We start from the raw sequence: 18,738 nt of genomic DNA, 5'->3' as shown, positions 1-18,738 counted from the left end.
TCAACAGCTGTTAAATCATATGAGTAGGCGCATGCGTACTAATAGGGTAGGGTCTGGGGCGGGTGTCACCAATCGACTGGATACCATATTATAATATTATACCACTACTGCAGTACTGTTTTATACGGACTACGGTTATATTATGTATGTATCATGTTATGCAGGTTACAACATGCTGCTACCGCGACAAAACAGTAAACGCTATCAATAATTAAAAAGTTATAATCAACCATCAACTACCTTCTGCGCGTCAACGTTCAATACACAGCCAACAGTTTAAATTTAAGCAGTAATTAATATAGGTATACAAATTATGTTAGTTATAACAGTAGTTTAAAATCCTTTTGTCTTACACGAACGCCGCTGTCCGCTCCGCTTTCGTGGTTAATTTCTACTGCGGTACCCACTGCCCAACGTTTGAGACAACTGATTTCTTATATTTTCTCAGCTTATTAAAATTAAAATTCAACTATACTATTGATGTAGTTATTAATAATTACTATAATACAACTTTTGTCTTATAACGTTGTTGTGTACAGAAATGGAAGGGAAAAAGCAAATAGATTTGAAAAAAGAATTTGGTCACTATGCAACCAAATACAAGAGTTTGAATCCATTTAACGAGATTGACTCTAAAAAACTACTTAAAGAACGATACAAGCAAAATTTAGAAGACGCTAAACCATTGGACGAAGAAGAACAAACAAAAAATGTAACAATAGATTTTATTAAGCAAATTCCACCATTAGAAGATGTAGATTTGACAAAATCGGACTCTCTATGCAATATGCCAACATTATCTGAGAAAGAAGCTGTACGTAGAGTGCGAAATAAATTCATAAAACTACAACTGTTATATGCCCAAGAATACAGGTATGAATGTCAATCGTAATATGTATAAATCAATGTTTTATTTAAAACTATGTTTTTCAGATATTTACTGTTCAAATATCGTGTTAAAAGGCGAGAATATCTGTTAAATAAAAAACGTGACCTGGAGACATTTGGAATGATAGGTAAATTAAAATGGTCTAATGAACAAGAGTATTCAAATCTTCGAAAACTAAAACTTTTGGAACATTATCAAAAAATGACAGTTGGTCAAGAAGCAGTGGTTTTTAAAACCGCTATGGATAGAAAAATTAGAGCAACTGCCTTATTGGGTAATAAAGGGAAAGCACATCATTCACATTGTACTTTTGTAGAAATGGGTATTAAATGCACTGGAAAAATGTTACCAAAAAGTAAATTTTGTAAAAAACATATACTGAAAGATCCTAAGCAAGTATTGTTTAGAGCTTGTGATATAATTCAAAGCGATAACAAGTGTCAGGAGCCAATTATTGATTTTGATGCCAAAACGACATGTGTATTACATGAAAAATTACCATTACTCCGTGAATAGACTCTGTTTAAAATAATAACTTGTACAAGTCATTATTATTAGATTCTTTCTGAATTAATAGAAACATTTACATAGATAATTGGAACTATATTTTTCCTGACAATTTCCAAAAATAGTATAATTATTAATTATCAATAATTTAATAGGATATTAATAATGCTTATTTGTGTGGCCTTGAGCACAAAAAATTAGTTGGTATTTATGTAATTATTATTCTTTAAAATTGTACTTTTTTATTTAAAATATCAATATATTTAACAAGCTTTAATGTATTATAATGTGATAACATTTACATTAGAAACTGTATTTGTTACACAACTATATCAATGTCAAACTTTGAATATAGGAAAATACTCGTGTTTAATTGAAAAATATAGATGGGATATTATGCAACACCGCAATCAGCTTTTAACCACTGAAAAAATTATATATATAATTGTAAGAGACTACATGAAAGGTGAAGAATTGTGCTATGTTGTATATGAATTAATTTAATAATATAATATTTTTTATTTTTTACGATTATTTGTGCATTATTAATTAGCTTACTACTAATAAGTAGTACTTCTACTTTATAATATTTATTATTCCTACAAATGCTATATATTTTTTAAATTCTTAGAGATCGTCATAAAGAGAATGATTAACTTATTAAAACATTTTTGGATTTTAAATAATGATTATGTACAAATTGTAACAATTATCATAGTTCGCACAACAATGTTTTTTTAAAGAAATAAAAATAATAAATTGTGTGAAATATGAGTCCATTAATGCATTTTGTACAAAAAGTATAAGCGAACATACAGACAAAAATTGCCTGATAAATAATTATCATAAACAGTTATAATTTTTAATTTGTACTTATTTTCTGGTATATTACTACAAAATACAATACGGAAAGTATCAAATGGTAATAATAGTTGATAATTAATGAACAAAATCATAAGTATACACGGATACATCGGCACATGTATATGTCTTACACACAACCCAAAAAAGTAAAATAAACCGTTTTCCTAACAGCGATTTCGTTGTTGATTGTTACGTTTTGGACAAATTTTTAGAAAGACCCCCAGCGATAGAAAATATTCATGTCAATTTATATTTACAAAAATATAGTAAATAATAATTATTCCAACCTGTTTCTTAGTTTTTAAAAATCTACAAATCTCCCCATCTAGATATGCATACAGACTAAAAGATACCCAGTAAACATTGATACATTTAATATTTTGCTAAATTGTTGTTAGAATGTTAATTGTGCAAAGCTTTATCGATGGACTGGATGAGCTAAAATTCTAACCTCATGTTTAGCAACATTCGAAGACCAACAGGCGGTGTCACAATTAGCTATCTAGTTGTTTGTATGATTGGGTTAAACACAGACTTCTAAACAAAAAATATTGTTTGTAAAACAAGCATTAATCTCTCTCCTCAGAGATCTTTAAAAGTATATACGTTATTGTAAAGATGTGGTGTATCTAAGCCCTGTGGTGATGATAATATTTTACTATTCTGGCAATGTTAAGCAAATTATGCCATTGCCTACTGGTTAATGTTAAAGGCCTCGGTACCGAAATTTGCAGTCACAAACTATTACTTACAACAATAATTACTATTTAGAGGTCCAATTTTCTAGTGTTAAAACATAACATAGCCGAATTTGTTTTACTCGCTTCAAGATGATTTTAGAGCAAAAATACTGAACTAAAAATTACACATTACAGTTTAGTCTTTCAATTAAGATTTCGCCAAAAATTACCTAACTTCTTTATAAATAAAGAGTATAATGTCCTTGACCTCGTAACTATAGTCACTATATTGTTGTAATAACAATCTATTTGTAATTTAATAATGATATGCTTGGAGCATTTGGTAAAATAATGTAATAGTTTAATGCTTGCAAAACATACACAATTATAACATGAATTAATAGCTAGACATGTAGCATTATTTCCAAGGCTTAAACAGAATATCATAACTCGCTTTTTCCATTTTAAACTTGTTGTAAACATTTTCATATTTCAATAACAAAAACAAATGAGAAAAGCCTACCCTATGATATTAATAAAATTATGTTATTAAAAGTTTACAAGTCCCGATTTATACAAGTGAAGTAATTAGCTCGTAAATCTAATTTCATATTAATATAATTACAGTGAAACTATTGTTATTGTTTAGAATAGATAATAAATAGAACACTCTGGTACAATAAGTTAATAAAACGCCTTTTACCCTCGTTTCTATTCTGAAAACTAAAACTACCTTTTCGAAAACCTAATAGATACAAAAACTATTACCAAATATAATACTTTATCTAAACAAATATCTAATGTAAGTAAGTAAAATATATTTACCTACCTATTAATGCATGGTGACTTAATGTTTCTGTAAGGATGGAATAGACTAATCACTTTTGGAAATGATTATAATAATTGAAATACTTTAAACTACTAGACTGTATTACACTAATGAACTAAAGTAGTTTCGATACTAAAATCAAAAACCAAATGCAAAAATCCAAACGTTCTTAATTAAATTGAGTATTAAATACGAGTTGCGAACAGTGAGACAACAATGTACATAATGAAAATGAATGATTAACGATTGATGCGCTGATAGTGAACTGTGAATAAATATTATACTTATATATTTTTATCTATACATGGAAATACATGGAAAATGGAAATGTATTTTTGACTGCAAAGAACTTGTTATCACTTATCGTACCTATCAGCTAACCACTGCCACAGAAAATTGTATTATCTTCTATAATGTAATATCAGAGTATTACTTGTGTAGTTCCAGTGTACTGACGTGAGGTCACTGTTTAGATATTGCTGCACTGTATGACGCATGCGCATTCGAATTCCTAGATAGTTATATATACGTTTATGAGTAAGATAGCCGTGACTACACCACCTACCCGCATTACATCTGGATTCACCAGTCACCACTCGGTAGTATATTATGCTGATAAGTGATAACTGTTCTTATCGTATATCAATATTGTTATCAATATTGGCAAGTTGCAAGCTGCAACGTAAACACCCTTCATTACTGAAATATACCCATAACTTAAAAAATGAATTAAAATTTAAAAAACTAAAATTACGATTAATTTGTTTATTTTAATTGTATATTATGTTTCTTGTTATTAAATTTGTTGTAAACACTTTATTTTAAGACATCGTTAGTATAGTTAATAGTTCATTTACACTTGGTATATTAAATAAAGTCATAAAGATGATGCTCTATTTTTGAGGAAAATGATTGGTTTAATTAAATTATTTAAAGAAAATAAAAATATTTTAAATTTAAAATTACTATACTCCCATTGGTTATTATGACTAATACGTTTTCAAATTATAAATTATTAGAAATGCTTAACAAGAAAAGAACAATTCTATACCTTGGAATTATTTTCATTATTATTATTTGGTTGGTAAATATTAAAAAAAGAGGTAAATCAAATAATTTATGACATACTTATCAAAATTAATTTTTAAAAATTCATATTTTAATGATAAAAATGCTATTTAGATGCAGCACAATATCAAGCTTTAAATGAAGCTTTAAAACAAACAAGGCATCAGGTTAGTAATTTTTTAATTGTATATTTAAGAAGTCTTTCATTAATTATTTAATATAATTATTGCTTCAATTAAATAAGTGAAACTTAATATATTTTTTTCAGTTAAAAATTCAAACTGATAGTTATAATGTTTTAAAAGAAAGATTTGAAAGTATTTGTGATAAATGGAAACCAAATGAACCTATAGTTTATGCTATTACACCCACTTATAAAAGACCTGTTCAAAGAGCCGAATTAACTAGGTAAATAAATTGCAATTTTTAAGGAAAATGTATGATTTTTTAATTTTTTATTTATTGTTTAAGGCTATCCAATACATTTCGTCTTGTGAACAATTTTCATTGGATTGTTGTTGAAGATGCTGAATCAAAGTCGACACTTGTAGCTAATTTGCTTTTAAAAAGTCACTTAAATTATACACACTTATCTATAGCAACACCAGCTGAATGGAAGAGACAGCTTAAGGTAATTTATAAAGAAAAACTAATCAATTTGATTATTAAGTCGAGTGTTTATGATCTTCTTATGGTTGATTATTTTATTGTCTCAGGAACCAAAATGGAAAAAACCTAGAGGTGTTAAACAAAGAAATATTGCCTTAGAATGGTTAAGAACAGAGAGAGCTAGAAAAGAACATGATGGAATTGTTTACTTTGCCGATGACGACAATACATATAGTGTTGATTTGTTTGATGAAGTAATAGCTAAATAGCAAAATATATTTTTTTTTAATAATGTATTTTATTATATTTTACTTGTAGATACGTGTTGTCAAAGGTGTTGGGGTTTGGCCCGTTGGTTTAGTTGGAGGCCTTTTAGTCGAAAAGCCATTAACAGATATAAACGGTAAAGTGATAGGATGGAATAGTGCGTGGAGACCAGAACGACCGTTTCCAGTTGACATGGCAGGCTTTGCCATTAATTTGAATGTTTTGCGTAAGCATCCAAATGCGGCATTTTCATGGACAGTAAGTCGTGGCTTTCAGGAAAGTGCTATATTATCACAAGTGGTCACTTTAGAACAATTAGAACCTCTTGCAGACAATTGTACAAAGGTGTGTATAGTTTAATTGGATTAGAGTTTATTCATAATGTAACATTACATTTTAGGTGTATGTTTGGCATACAAGAACTGAAGAACCTGTATTAAAAGCTGAAGAGAAATTAAAAAATCGTGGATTACGTTCTGATATGAATATTGAAGTCTAACTGAAGTTTTTGTGTTACAAATGGTGACTAATTAGGTTGTTAATTAAGCAATCGGTGAAGGGTAATATTCACAATTTAAATTAAAGGAAAGATAGACCATTTTAAAATGGATGATGAGTCTTTAATATTTTTACAAGTGCTCTATCATAGGGATGATTTAATTATCTAGTAAATGATAATCATCAACTGACAGTGCCATGTTTTGGATTTGTTTGCCTAAAACTCTATTTATTGACGTAAATTAAATTTTTAGTTAGTCTTTTTTTTTTATTTATCACATATGATTTGATTATGACTGTTAACGCAACCGATTATTTGTATTATATTTATTTGAATGAATGTTTTGGTTTTCCTAATTACTTATTATTACTTATATATATGATGATAATAATATGACATTAAAATTAAGTTAAAATCAAATTATTATAACTAAGTAAGATAACTATATGAACTATGTTAAGTAATATATCATTATTCAATCTTAATATTATATCGTTCTAAGGTTTAGTGCAATAAGACAGTCTTATTTTAAGATTTACAATATTTATTTTTATAAGAATATATGTTGATCTAAAGGAAAAAGTGATCTTTTATCTCATGAAACTCCTAACGTTTTTGTTTTGTATAAATATAATTTACAATTTATTCATTCCAATTTAGATAATGTATAATAATTCAAATAGGTAGGTAGGTAATGCTCAAAAGTATTTTAAGTCTGATAATGGGCTAAATTACATATAAACCTAATTATGTGAAGTGAGAGTAATTTAATAGATAATACATAAAAAAAATGACAGTATAATAAATATAGCGTAGATTGTATTGTAAAATTGAGTTTTAAAAAATGTTTGTGAATTGTTACCAAGTATTGTTTTTATTTATATTTATATCATCATCATCATCATGATGTAGCTTAACGGGCCTTGGCCCTTGAAGGCCCAAGGTTGCCATCATGAGACGGATTCTAGACAAATTTATATATTATATATTCTACTCCTCGCGGGATACCTACTTCTACGTCTATGAGGGCGTCTTGTGTTTTCTTCTCAGTTGTCTGTGAAAATGATACTAGCCAAAAATTAGGAAAGTATACATTTTTACCAAGTTAGCATATTTAGGCTTTAATGAAGGGGCAAATATATCTCAATATATATTTTCCCACAAATCTGTTAAACTTATAAATTTAAAATTTAGAGTATAGTTTAAGATTTAGTTATAATAAAGTGCCTAATGCTTCTTTTTAATATACAAAATAAGTTGTATTCAAATATTTACCATATTACACCAAATACATTTTTTTAATATACTTGAAATTTAGAACATTAATGGGTTTAGGTATTAAACAGTTAACTCATAAAATTAAAGACAACAAAATTATTTTTATAGTCGCACTATTTTTTTATTCTGTACCCCAACAAAGTTGTTAGGATTAAAACTTCAGTTGAATTTTTTGTTTTCGTCAATTCTTGATATCTGTTTACGCTGTATCGTCTAAAACGATTCTCTTATCAAATATCTACACAATTTAATACTTTCAATTTGATTTTTTTTTAAATTCCGAGAATGTATATAAAAAAAAACATTTTTATTCTGTTAAGCGTGAACCACAGTGCACAAGACATGGTTGACATTAATTTAATTGTTACTGATATATTTAAGGGGATTTAGTCTCCAGATCCTCTATTTATTTTCGCATATGGAGAGGCACTACTTTTATCGTCGCTTAGGCAAAAACTAGAAAGAGCTTAGCCCCACGAACATTAATTTGAATAGCCATTATTCACTCGCCTTTCGTGGTCGTTTGAGGTTTTTCGTTGGAAAAAAAAGTGCGGCCGAGATACCATATAAAACCCGTCGAGTTCATGTTGAATCTGTTCGCTCATGAAAAGGTAATGGGCGTACGTGCTCAAGATGTAGGTACTAAAGGGGTTATAATTTAGAAAGTAAATTTGGTTTGTCAAAATATGAAATCAAAAAATGCAGAGAGTGCAATTTTATATGGATTTATGTGTTAACGTGAAATTAATTATTAGTATTTGCAATTAGGATAACAATTTTGTAATAATTTAATCACTTTAGGGTTTTGAATTTCAACAAGTGTACGACATCGGTTCAAGTGTATCTCCGACTCCGTTTGCGCCGGCCAAAACCGACAGCTGTGGTAGCAGAGGGTCTGAATGGTCGCCTGTTTTGATTTACCACCACTTTGTTCAGAGTTTGAGGGGCCGTCATACCGTCTAATTGAGTGGGCTTGCGCATATTCTGAGCGATCAAGCTGATCACGTAGCCGCCGAACGCCAAGAAAGACAGCACAGTCAACGACATCTGAAATGCCGTTTGCACTGAACTGCCAGCAGTCGATTCTAAAAAGTCTGTTCGTCGCAGAGCTAAAGCGTTGGGCAAACGTGTACTCTGTTCGACGGGCTCTTCCGTTCGGCTTGAGGGGAAATCTGAAAAACTTACAGTGTTAACCAAGCAATAGTAATAGTTAGTAATAATTAAGGAAAATCGATTTAAATTCAGTAACTTTATTTTAAAATAAAAAGCTGTGGTTTTTTCAGTCACAAAATAAAACACTTCATTGTAAAACCGAAAAAAACAGTTAACAGTTAAATTTATACCATAGGGGTTCGGATAATGATCCCGGCAAAATTCATTATTGTAGTGTAATTAAAATAAATTTGTGTTTTACTGAATTAGCTATAGAACAATCGTTTTGCACACAAAAAAAGTTTAAAACAATATATTTTTGACTCGAATGTTCGAACTTTATCGGAACAGATAGATTTTAAAAGTCCGGAGTTGGGCAAAATTTAAACAAGACAATAATTAATGGATAATTTCTTATTCGCGAATAACATTATTTGTCACAATAAACAAAAAATACTAGGGTAATTTATTGTTCATAGATAGGTGAAAAATAAGTAATTTAAATTGGGTTACCTAAGCAAATTTTCTAAACATCTAAACTTTTGTGTACTTTTATTAACACAGTAGGTAATAGTGACTCGAACATAATATTATTATGACGAAAAATAATAAATTATTATTTATTGTGTTTACCCGTTGGCTTAAGCGCTTTCTTCATTTCCAATAGTTTATTCAACGGCATTGCTTCCAAATCCACAGCTTCTCGGTCTTGGCGAGCTAAATGTTGGCCGTTCATTTGACAGACTAACGACGCCATTATACCGATTACGATCATTTTGATTATTATTTATTTAAATACTACTTATTTGATTATTGCGTGTGCTCTTAAGCAGTCTGAGCGGGTTGACGTGAGCCCAACTGAAAAATGATACTAAAAGTTTATCTAGTCAGTGTGTGTGGTGTTCGTTTTTATAGCGGATAATTACAAGACTTAATGACGTTTCGCACTGAATGACGGAGATTTGTGTGTCAATCCAAATACCAAATAGGATAACACACTACATTACAGATTGTAGTACACTACACACTTATAATGTTCCAATTACCTACCGTGTAATATGTTGACGACTTATTATATTAAAATATATAATTAAGCATACACGAGTGACACGAGTTTTACATTCTTGATGTGTACAGACCTTAAAGTCGGTACTTATTACCTATATGGCTATATTTTCGAAACAATAGTTAGCCCCTAAAACATGCTATTTTTTGTGAATTCGCAAGGGAACACATTTATCCGGACAGTGAAGTAGCCAGGGGGGCGTGTGCCCCTCTTGAAAAATATTTTTATTTTATACGTGTGAGTGAGCACGCAAATTATACACTATTGTAAAGTATATATTATCCCTTAGGTCTTAACTAGTGCCCCCCCCCCAAAAAAAAAAATCCATTTCTGGTAACACTTAACTACCTGCAGCCGAAGTTCGACGGCATCTCGTTCATGTCACACGGGATGGACTAAATTAAATATAATAAAAACGAAAAACCAATGTAGTGTGAGAAAAACGATTAAGTAGTGCGGTAAAATAAAAATAACACGTCGACGTTGAATGTAAAAATAGATTGTTTGAAAATGTTTATTTCAATAAGTGTCTAAACAGACCAATACGAATTTATTTGGATTGTAACAGCTGTGACCAAATGTTGTTTAAGTACAAAAAGTATGCATTTTTTATGAACAGAATAACTATACCTACCTATTGTATTAGTGCTGTAAACAATATTAAACCACAGCGTTCGTAAACACTGAGCGTTTCAATATTTGAGATAATAATACTGGCTACTGCCAAGACTATTTAACATTTATTATCTTCCCCTACTACAATAGCGTAGAGAAATTTTAACGAGTTATAGGGGAAAAAAACAATTCTTTTATTAAAATCAGTTCAACAATGGACAGCCATCAGCTAAGCCACTCGGCGGGGACTCTAAATTTCGGTATCGACAGAATACTGGCAAATTATGAACAACAACGTGAGTACCACCTAGTTACATAGTTTGAATATTTTTTAGGTAGTCAATGTTATTTTCTTTCCAAATCTTCTACGACATTATTTTTTTTATAAATTACTTAAAAGTCTTTGTAAATAGACAAATAGTTTGTTTAAATATCTTGACCTGGTATACTTAGTATTTACATTTATTTACCTAAATCTCATAATTGCCTGCAATACTTGAAAATATACAGATTTGTTTCTTAACAATTATATTATATTCATTATTTATTTTTTTTATTAATTGATTGAGTCGACCTCTATCCACAAAGTTATGATGTTTCATTATTTGTAAATTATTGACATTTAATGGCCGTTTAAAAATGATGAAGCTAAATATTTGACTGATCGACTGTGCCTGTGTTATATAAACTTTACTCCAGAACATAAGCGGAGGTTTGATTAATTTTTTGGGGGGCTAGCGTTTTTTCCCCTAAAATGACCCAATCTCCGCCTATGCTCCAGAAGCTCTAGAAATATCATGCATACGAACAAAACATTTTTTAAACGAAGTTATCTTCGTTTATTTTTTTTTTTTATCTTCAATTTTAAAAAAAATGTCTAATGACAAATTTTGTTTTTTTTCAACACAGAAAAAAAAAGATGCGGTAGAGCTGTCTTTACAGCCGAGCAAAAAGATTGGCTGGAATATTATTTTCAAATGGAAAAATATATAACCAAAGCCAATAGAAATGAATTAGCTTCTGCATTGGGACTTGCCGATTCTCAGGTTTGTGCTTTAAAATAGTCGACTTAGATCAAAAATAAATTTATTATTTGCTCGTAGCTGTTTTGTATATCGTTAAACGCTGTAATTGTTTTTTCTTTTCAGGTGAAGGTTTGGTTTCAAAATAGAAGAATGAAATGGCGTCACGGTGTCTCGTCAATAAACCACACGAATAAGTCTAAGAGCAATAACTGTTAATTACGGCAACGTTTAATTAACTGAAATCGAATATAAAATAATGTATATTATAGTATAACCTTAGAAATTAGAAGTAGACATTTAGATTTTAGATACATAGAATCAGAGAATCAAAGCGGTCTTATGTCATAATATTGCCAATGTTTGTTATTCAAATGATTAACATTGGACAAATTAAATATAATATAATGGTAATTAAACTGCACGTCGGCCTTCTCAAACACATTTTATTAGTTATTACTATACCTTAATCTAATTTTGATTTATACTTAAGTATACACGTTTTTAGTTTATGGTTCGCCAAGCAATACAAAATACGTTTTAAAAATTACAAGTAGTATTTAAGCGAGCGTTAGTAAAAACTAGAAAATGAAAATGAGTAGTATGTTAAAAATATGGTATACAGGAACTCAGCAGGTCAATTACTCGCTTCCGTCAATATTTTTATTTTTTAATTGAATTATGGTAACCGTCGCCGGTACCAAATTGTTTTTCAAAAACAAACGAAGGCGATGGCACTCTGTATCCGAATGGCAGTATGTCCAAGTTCTGGACGTACCCTTTGACGACGGTACCGGCAGGGAACCCGATGAAGTTGCTGTCTTCGTTCCCGTATTCCACCTGATCCTTGTGGTGGTGTTTTTGATAGTCGGTGCCGCCGTACTCGCCGTATTTGATCTGGTCGACAACGATCGGCCTCGATTGACCGTACGGCGTTTCCGGGACGCCGAACAGCGATTTCTGGCCGTCTTCCTTGCGCTTGTAGAATTTGTCAAAAGACTGGAAAAATGATTCTTCTTCTTTGTTTTTGTACGTGGACGGCCACTTTTTGGCCGGTATCCGGGGATCGTCCTCCGGGAACGCCGAACCCAACGGCAGAGAGCTGTCGGATGACAGAAAATTGGTTCCTCCTCTTTTGTCGCCGTCGTCGTTGTCGTCGTTGATATTTTTATTGTTGTCGTTGTCATTCGCCGTGTCCCTGCGCGGGGCCTGCAACGGCGGTGGGGCGACCGTACTGCTGGCCACGGGCCCGAACAGGTCATGCTCGAAGTCGGACGGCGAAAGCGTGGACGTCACCAACAACGAAGGCGGCAATATCGACGTTACCGGTACGGGAAGCGGTAATTGCAACGCCGGCGCGTTATTGATTACCCGGTATCCGATGTCCGGACCGGCCACGTACTGCACGGTCCGCTGCACGCCTTTGTCGTCCACGTACGTGTAAGAGCCCCGTACGCGCCCGTTGGAATCGCTCACTTCCGTCCGCCGTTGGTCCGGCCCGGATGCCGTGAACCCGTACGAGCCGTCTTGTCCCATCACCACGGACGAGGTGCCCCGCGGTTGACCGCCCGGTTTGCCCGGCGGACCGCTATAGAATAACCCGTTGAACGGTTCCGAGTCAGGATGGGCCGATTTCACGCGAAACCCTGTGCCGGCGCCAGCTTCGTATTGGACGTCGTGTCTCTTACCTGCAATACCGTAAGAGATTATTAGATACAATGCCTGTTATATTATTGTCCTACACGTCTTTTTGACCCGACCGTTTAAAAAGAAAATTCAAATATTTTTGGCAACGCCACGATATTATTGTCTTTATCGATTTTTGTGCGGTAGGTAATTATCATAGTACATAGTCGTATACGAATATCGATTAAATTACACACCGACATCGTCGACGTACGAGTAAACGCCTTGGACGCGACCTCTGGAGTCGGCGGTCTCGGCTTTGGACAACGTGGGCGTGCGGACGGTGAATCTGTAACTGGCGTCCTCGTTGGGGTCGTAGTAACGGTCGTAGGCCGGGTCGTACTTGGACGAGTCGGTGGGCACCGGCGGCGAATACGGCAAACGCACTTGCGACAGGTCCGTCTGTCGGGCGATGTCAGGGCCCCGGGCTCGGAAACCTCGAGGACCGGCCGAGTACAAAGTCTGACCGATGATACCAGTGCCCGGATTTCTAGATCCAAATCTACAAGGAAAAACATTTGCAATTAATACAACTTTTGATTAACTCGGTCCGACTCGATTGAATAAAATTTAATACACTTCTGTTATAATTATTAAACAAACGATGAAAATAAAATCACTTAAATATTTCCAGCTGGCTTGACGTCTTTTTGAATTGGAAATTTCAAAATTATTTTTCTCGTACACTCATTTACGTACCTTCCGGACACCACGTTGTCTTTGTTGGCGGCGGCCACGTGAAACTGGTTCCTGTCCGCGTACCGAAAACCGTACGAGCCGTCGGACGTCCTGTCCGTGAAGTCGCCGTCCACCGGCACTTGTCGTTTGTCCACGGACGGCCGCTGTTGGCCAGCGGCGGACACCGCGACGGCCACCGAATACAGCATCCACGTCAGAAACGGAGGCGGCATATCGTACTGAAATAAATAACGTATACCTAATAAAAGAAGAAAAAAAAAAGGTTTTCGTTTTCGAATTATAAATAAAGATTAAACTATATGGAACTATTCAGCGGATAAATGAAAAAAATAAAATTCGCTTTCGTACCGGCGAACATATTGGTTGGGACCGACAGACTGATAGCGCGTGCCGGCCGTGTGTCGCGAGTAAGGTGATTTTTTTTTTGCGCGACACGTAACAGCGTATCGGCGGGTGGCGTGTGATGTATTTTTTTTTTTTTTTGCAAAAATGTCATCAGGTTTCTGGTCATTCATCGTTTTATTGTTGTTTGGCGAATGGCACGTGCCGCCGCCGTTCGACATAATAATATTGTATTATGACTTCCGATATGACATTATTATGACCGTCCAATTGGAAAATTTACAATAATGTGTAATGTAATATATTATTATTATTATTATTACTATATCGCTACCATTGTACTTGAATTTATTTTTAACGCAAGTTTTATATTTATGTAAGCGGCGCCCAGCAGATTTGCGAAATGCACAAATGCGCCCTCCACTTAGATTAGACTGGTCGACCATTCTAATGATTAATATACATATATTATATGAATAACTATTAGTGATTTTTAAGTACATCATGTTGCTTACAACTAATAGTTAAGCGAGTACACATTAAGATGAAAATGTATAGGTTAATAACAGGAATATAATTCACGGATAAATCAAAATATTGTCTCTCGTATCACAATGCTCATCTCTCTGAGCATTTTTCAAATTTCAATTGTAAAACAGACGGGTACGATAATATTATTTAGATGGATATTGGTTAAGACTTAAGCCCCCCCCCTTCCCCCTTAATTCCGACTATAATTGAATTAAATCAATTCAATGTTATGCCGTTGAAATTCAATTTGCGTCTGGATCGTGCAATATAATAACACTAACAATAAGTGTTGTTATATCTGGTCTACCCGTGTCCTGTATACATGCTTATGTGAGATATTATGTTTTTATAACTCTATATAAGTATATAATACATAACTGACGTATATGCACGTTTGACACAGTTTACCAAACCGCACTGTCTTTTTTAATTTATTTTGATTATATTCTATATACTCAACACTATACCGATAGTATACAAATGATATTATATATAATAATACATAGGTATGTACTATTTTATTTGTTATCTAACAATTTTATAAAAAAAATTTTTTTATATAAATTATTGCATTTTAACGTTAAAATATGATACTCAATTAAATGACCATATTAATTATGATGGATATTTTAATAACAGTTAATACTTTGTTAATTTATAATCAGTATAATATACTCCTATAGGCTATAGTTCAATACAAAAATACATTTTAACTCATGTAATCGTGTTTTTGCACCTCTCGGTGTGCAATTTGCTTGGATAAAAATATAATCTACTAAAAATATTTATTTTAACGGTAATTGCCTAATTTATTTAGTGGCGTAGCTAGGATATTGGTTCCTTTGACCCACTTAATATGAATCTTAAAAAATACAGATATTTTAGAGTGAGAAAAACTATTTGTTGTGTGTTATAAAAATTATTCCAGAATTAAAACGCAATGAAACATTGTAAAAATACGAAAACAAGGATTGCACTCGGTATACTTGAAGATATGCGACAGGGTCACTTAACATGAGGGTAACCTACTACTTTGAGTTAAATTGTATAATAAAAAAACCGCATGTGAACGTTTCGCACGAGATAACATGGAAAATAACAATTAATTTATTACACGACTTATAACGTTATTACTTATTTAGTCATGAATTAAAATCGACGGGAAAAGTCATTGCTATGCTAACCTAGTTAAGTATAAATTAAATGATTTTTTATTATATTAAGTATGTGTAAAAAAAAAACAAAAAACTGAAATCTGATATTATACACAAATCATCAAATATTGAAACGTTAATTATTACTACTGTTGTTATCATTATTATTATTATTTAACTGTGCAGAATGTTCGAAATACAACAACATCGATGAGTTTTAAAATTACTAGTTAATTACTAGTTTTATATTCCATCTTGTAATTCATTCATACCGCAGCTGTAGATGCTATGGGAAAAATGGATCCAAGGATAGTTTGTTATTTTTCGGATTTTAATTGGGGTTACATAATGTTATTAATAGTGCCTATTAATGTGTACCACCCACACTGTTCTAAACTGCGGTAAGACGATTTGTAAAACAACTCGAACAACGCAGCTATTGCCTATTTTATAAGTATATCAAAATATAATTGATTTTAAGATATTTAAGATTTAATTATAAATTATGCTTTATCCTATACTTATGGACGTTGTTTTACGAAACATTACTTTAACAGCTAACTTTAAAGAGCACTTCATAATACAGCTCCAATATCCCAATATCTTCTTACTCATACAAAAACAAGTTCGGCTGGCCTCATCCCCTCTCACTCTCTCTCTCCTTAAATCCCTCACATCCATCGCCATCTCCATTTCTTACTCTTATCCCAAAGAAACCAATAAACATCTTACAGATTTCTTTATGCAGCCCTCAGGGAGTACAACAAGTAGGAGGTTACATTTTTATTTCATCATTCCCATTTGGGCGTCTAATGGAAAAATGCTTTCAGTCACCCAAAATGTTCTAGGCAATACATTTAAGAATCGAAAATTATATACTTTGTGAACAACTCAAAGTTATTTTATATATTCGAGTATTTTCACTAAAACATATTTCAGTACTTCTACTACTACTTGTTATACCGAAACCAAAATAAAATTCCAAACATTTTCAACACAATGCTCGAGCACGGTTTTAGATTTTCTTCGACCATTTGACAGTTTTGACAGTTTGACTAGTTGTTAACAGTCATGACTAGTTAAAAAAAAAAATGTTTATTTTTTAGAAAGCCCTTTGAAATGTATAATATGTTAATTACACAAGGACTGATTGAATTTTGAGACTTTGTAGACGTGTAGTTAGAAGCGTATCGTGGTTACCCTTTTTAAAAAATGTTTCTTTTGAGAAAAGCGCGTTTAAACTTTCAAATTTGAAATGATCATAACGTCGTCTACCGTGTTGTTCGAATCGCTTGAAATTTTAAGTAAATGTGTTTTTCAAATATATTTTTTAAATACCTTGTCAAGTGAAAAAATTATCTAAGTGGTCATGTCCCTTTAAAGCGTTGTAAAATATTTTTTAATTTCTACACTACACACTATGTTTTTTTTTTACACTAACGAAACCGAGTAAAATATATATTGTACTTACATAAGATATAATATTATCAAAGTATTGGAAACCGAACGGACCTTATCCAAAATGTTGTCTCGCACGCTGACTTAACTCGAGTGGCGCCAATCGACAAGTGTCCGGCTGTTTTTTTTTTCGTCTCGTGCAGAACTTACGGATAGTCTTAAGGTCTTGCCCAACTCACCGTGAAGATGTTCAGAAGATACCGCTGACGTCACGGTCAACAGGTGCCATTGGTGTATTGTTAATTTTGGTTTTTTATATTCCAAAAACACTTACAAACAAATATCGCTTTATTATCCATTGTTACACCCGTGGAATCCGAAATATCAGGTGCTGTTGCGAAACTCAATTAATCCAAGTTATCGTTAATGGTTTATTTGTTTATAAATGAAAAACAAAACAGAGTGAATCACAGTGAGTATCATAGACAGAAATATAATATTACAAAATAACTGATGTAGATCACAATATTTTAATATATATATATAGCAAGTGGTCATCAACGAGATTACAATTATATATTACAAAATAGAAGTTATTCAATATATATCATTGTACATTATATGAACAGCCTTTAGGTAGGTACTAGGTACACGATTAATATCATATTTTTTTTATAATTTGTAGCCAGTCACTCAGTCACGCTGTTGTCAGTCTCCAACTGGAAACTATATAGCTATTGTCAAAATATATACTATTATACAAAATCCGTTTGCGTTTTAAACTATACACTATTTCTATACGCTTTATAGATTCCTAATGGATAGGTACATTGACTGTCTGGTGCATAATGTAAACGAATTTTTCATATGAAAATGTATACTAAATAAATGAGTAGGTATTCTATTTTGATAATTATTATTGTCTATAGATTACCGCATAATACATAAATATATTATAGGAATAGGCAAAGGCGCCCACGGGTGAAAATTCAGGGGAGGGGGGCCTACGATTTTTTAATAGATTTTACAAATTTGGGATATTGGATTTACATTTTTTTTAATTTGCAAAGAAGCTAGGGGAGAGTTGTCCCCCCCTCTACCCCTTCCTGTGAGCTGTGGGCGCTCTTGGGAATAGGTACATAATATTATGGAAATCATAAACACCAAATTCACTTTTTATTATTTGAAAAATGTATACAATGGTTTATATTACATAATATACCTACATTATAACGTAAACTAAATTAAAAAGTAAGCTGTTGATTTCAGTTTTATTATCTATTGTAGATGTAAATATGTAAAAATAATAATGATATTATAATTGATAGATCTTTGTAGTAAAAAATCCTAATAAATTTCTCAGTATTACACATGTGTTAAAAATATGCATAGAGTCCTAATTACAAAGCAACAGCTAATACGACCTTCAATGTTTTTATAGGGCCATATTGAATCCTCTTTTACACTATTTTTTATTTAAAACAATTTCCGGTTACTTTCTCTCATTTTCAATCATGTACCAATAAAATAACCTTGTCATTTTTTTTACCGAACCACTTTTTACTGAACGTTGTGATAGTTTT

At 32.2% G+C, this 18,738-nt stretch overlaps 5 protein-coding genes across 8 annotated transcripts; 3 read left to right on the top strand and 2 right to left on the bottom strand.

The window, feature by feature from the left end:
• Positions 1 to 121: 121 nt before the first annotated feature.
• On the top strand, positions 122 to 1,930 carry LOC126834852 (KAT8 regulatory NSL complex subunit 2). Its single transcript, XM_050567049.1, has 3 exons — positions 122 to 302; positions 540 to 873; positions 934 to 1,930. The coding sequence occupies exons 2-3, from the start codon at positions 542 to 544 to the stop codon at positions 1,403 to 1,405; spliced, it is 804 nt and encodes a 267-aa protein (XP_050423006.1). The 5' UTR covers positions 122 to 302; positions 540 to 541; the 3' UTR covers positions 1,406 to 1,930.
• A 2,764-nt stretch (positions 1,931 to 4,694) lies between these two features.
• LOC126834851 (galactosylgalactosylxylosylprotein 3-beta-glucuronosyltransferase I) lies at positions 4,695 to 7,252 on the top strand. The gene is made up of 7 exons (XM_050567047.1): positions 4,695 to 4,872; positions 4,952 to 5,004; positions 5,106 to 5,245; positions 5,309 to 5,468; positions 5,554 to 5,700; positions 5,765 to 6,058; positions 6,114 to 7,252. Exons 1-7 carry the CDS (start codon positions 4,755 to 4,757, stop codon positions 6,210 to 6,212), a joined length of 1,011 nt encoding a protein of 336 aa, XP_050423004.1. The 5' UTR covers positions 4,695 to 4,754; the 3' UTR covers positions 6,213 to 7,252.
• Positions 7,253 to 8,051: 799 nt separating this feature from the next.
• Positions 8,052 to 10,160, bottom strand: LOC126834854 (uncharacterized). Of its 3 annotated transcripts, none has more exons than XM_050567054.1 (3): positions 10,057 to 10,160; positions 9,276 to 9,500; positions 8,052 to 8,662 (listed from the first exon to the last, which is right to left on the bottom strand). In XM_050567054.1, exons 2-3 carry the CDS (start codon positions 9,415 to 9,417, stop codon positions 8,325 to 8,327), a joined length of 480 nt encoding a protein of 159 aa, XP_050423011.1. In that variant the 5' UTR covers positions 9,418 to 9,500; positions 10,057 to 10,160; the 3' UTR covers positions 8,052 to 8,324. The 3 variants fall into 3 exon arrangements, with proteins under 3 accessions (XP_050423011.1, XP_050423012.1, XP_050423010.1); XM_050567055.1 differs by having other exon boundaries at positions 9,276 to 9,513; positions 10,057 to 10,125; XM_050567053.1 differs by lacking the exon at positions 10,057 to 10,160 and having other exon boundaries at positions 9,276 to 9,614.
• Positions 10,161 to 10,441: 281 nt separating this feature from the next.
• On the top strand, positions 10,442 to 11,772 carry LOC126834359 (homeobox protein DBX2-like). The gene is made up of 3 exons (XM_050566223.1): positions 10,442 to 10,619; positions 11,233 to 11,369; positions 11,472 to 11,772. The coding sequence occupies exons 1-3, from the start codon at positions 10,538 to 10,540 to the stop codon at positions 11,562 to 11,564; spliced, it is 312 nt and encodes a 103-aa protein (XP_050422180.1). The 5' UTR covers positions 10,442 to 10,537; the 3' UTR covers positions 11,565 to 11,772.
• LOC126834358 (uncharacterized) lies at positions 11,613 to 17,323 on the bottom strand. Of its 2 annotated transcripts, none has more exons than XM_050566222.1 (4): positions 17,229 to 17,323; positions 13,731 to 13,968; positions 13,229 to 13,533; positions 11,613 to 13,033 (listed from the first exon to the last, which is right to left on the bottom strand). In XM_050566222.1, the coding sequence occupies exons 2-4, from the start codon at positions 13,940 to 13,942 to the stop codon at positions 12,009 to 12,011; spliced, it is 1,542 nt and encodes a 513-aa protein (XP_050422179.1). In that variant the 5' UTR covers positions 13,943 to 13,968; positions 17,229 to 17,323; the 3' UTR covers positions 11,613 to 12,008. The 2 variants fall into 2 exon arrangements, with proteins under 2 accessions (XP_050422179.1, XP_050422178.1); XM_050566221.1 differs by having other exon boundaries at positions 13,731 to 13,948; positions 17,229 to 17,314.
• Between the last annotated feature and the right edge of the window lie 1,415 nt (positions 17,324 to 18,738).

This window comes from Adelges cooleyi, unplaced genomic scaffold (assembly GCF_023614345.1).
Source record: "Adelges cooleyi isolate 19-005CV unplaced genomic scaffold, UGA_ACOO_1.1 ACOO_flye_CR_arks_rails_tigmint_CR_PRNA_21, whole genome shotgun sequence".
Taxonomy (NCBI): domain Eukaryota; kingdom Metazoa; phylum Arthropoda; class Insecta; order Hemiptera; family Adelgidae; genus Adelges; species Adelges cooleyi.
The sequence above is the reverse complement of the archived record's forward strand: the minus strand, read 5'-3'. Positions and strand labels throughout refer to the sequence as shown.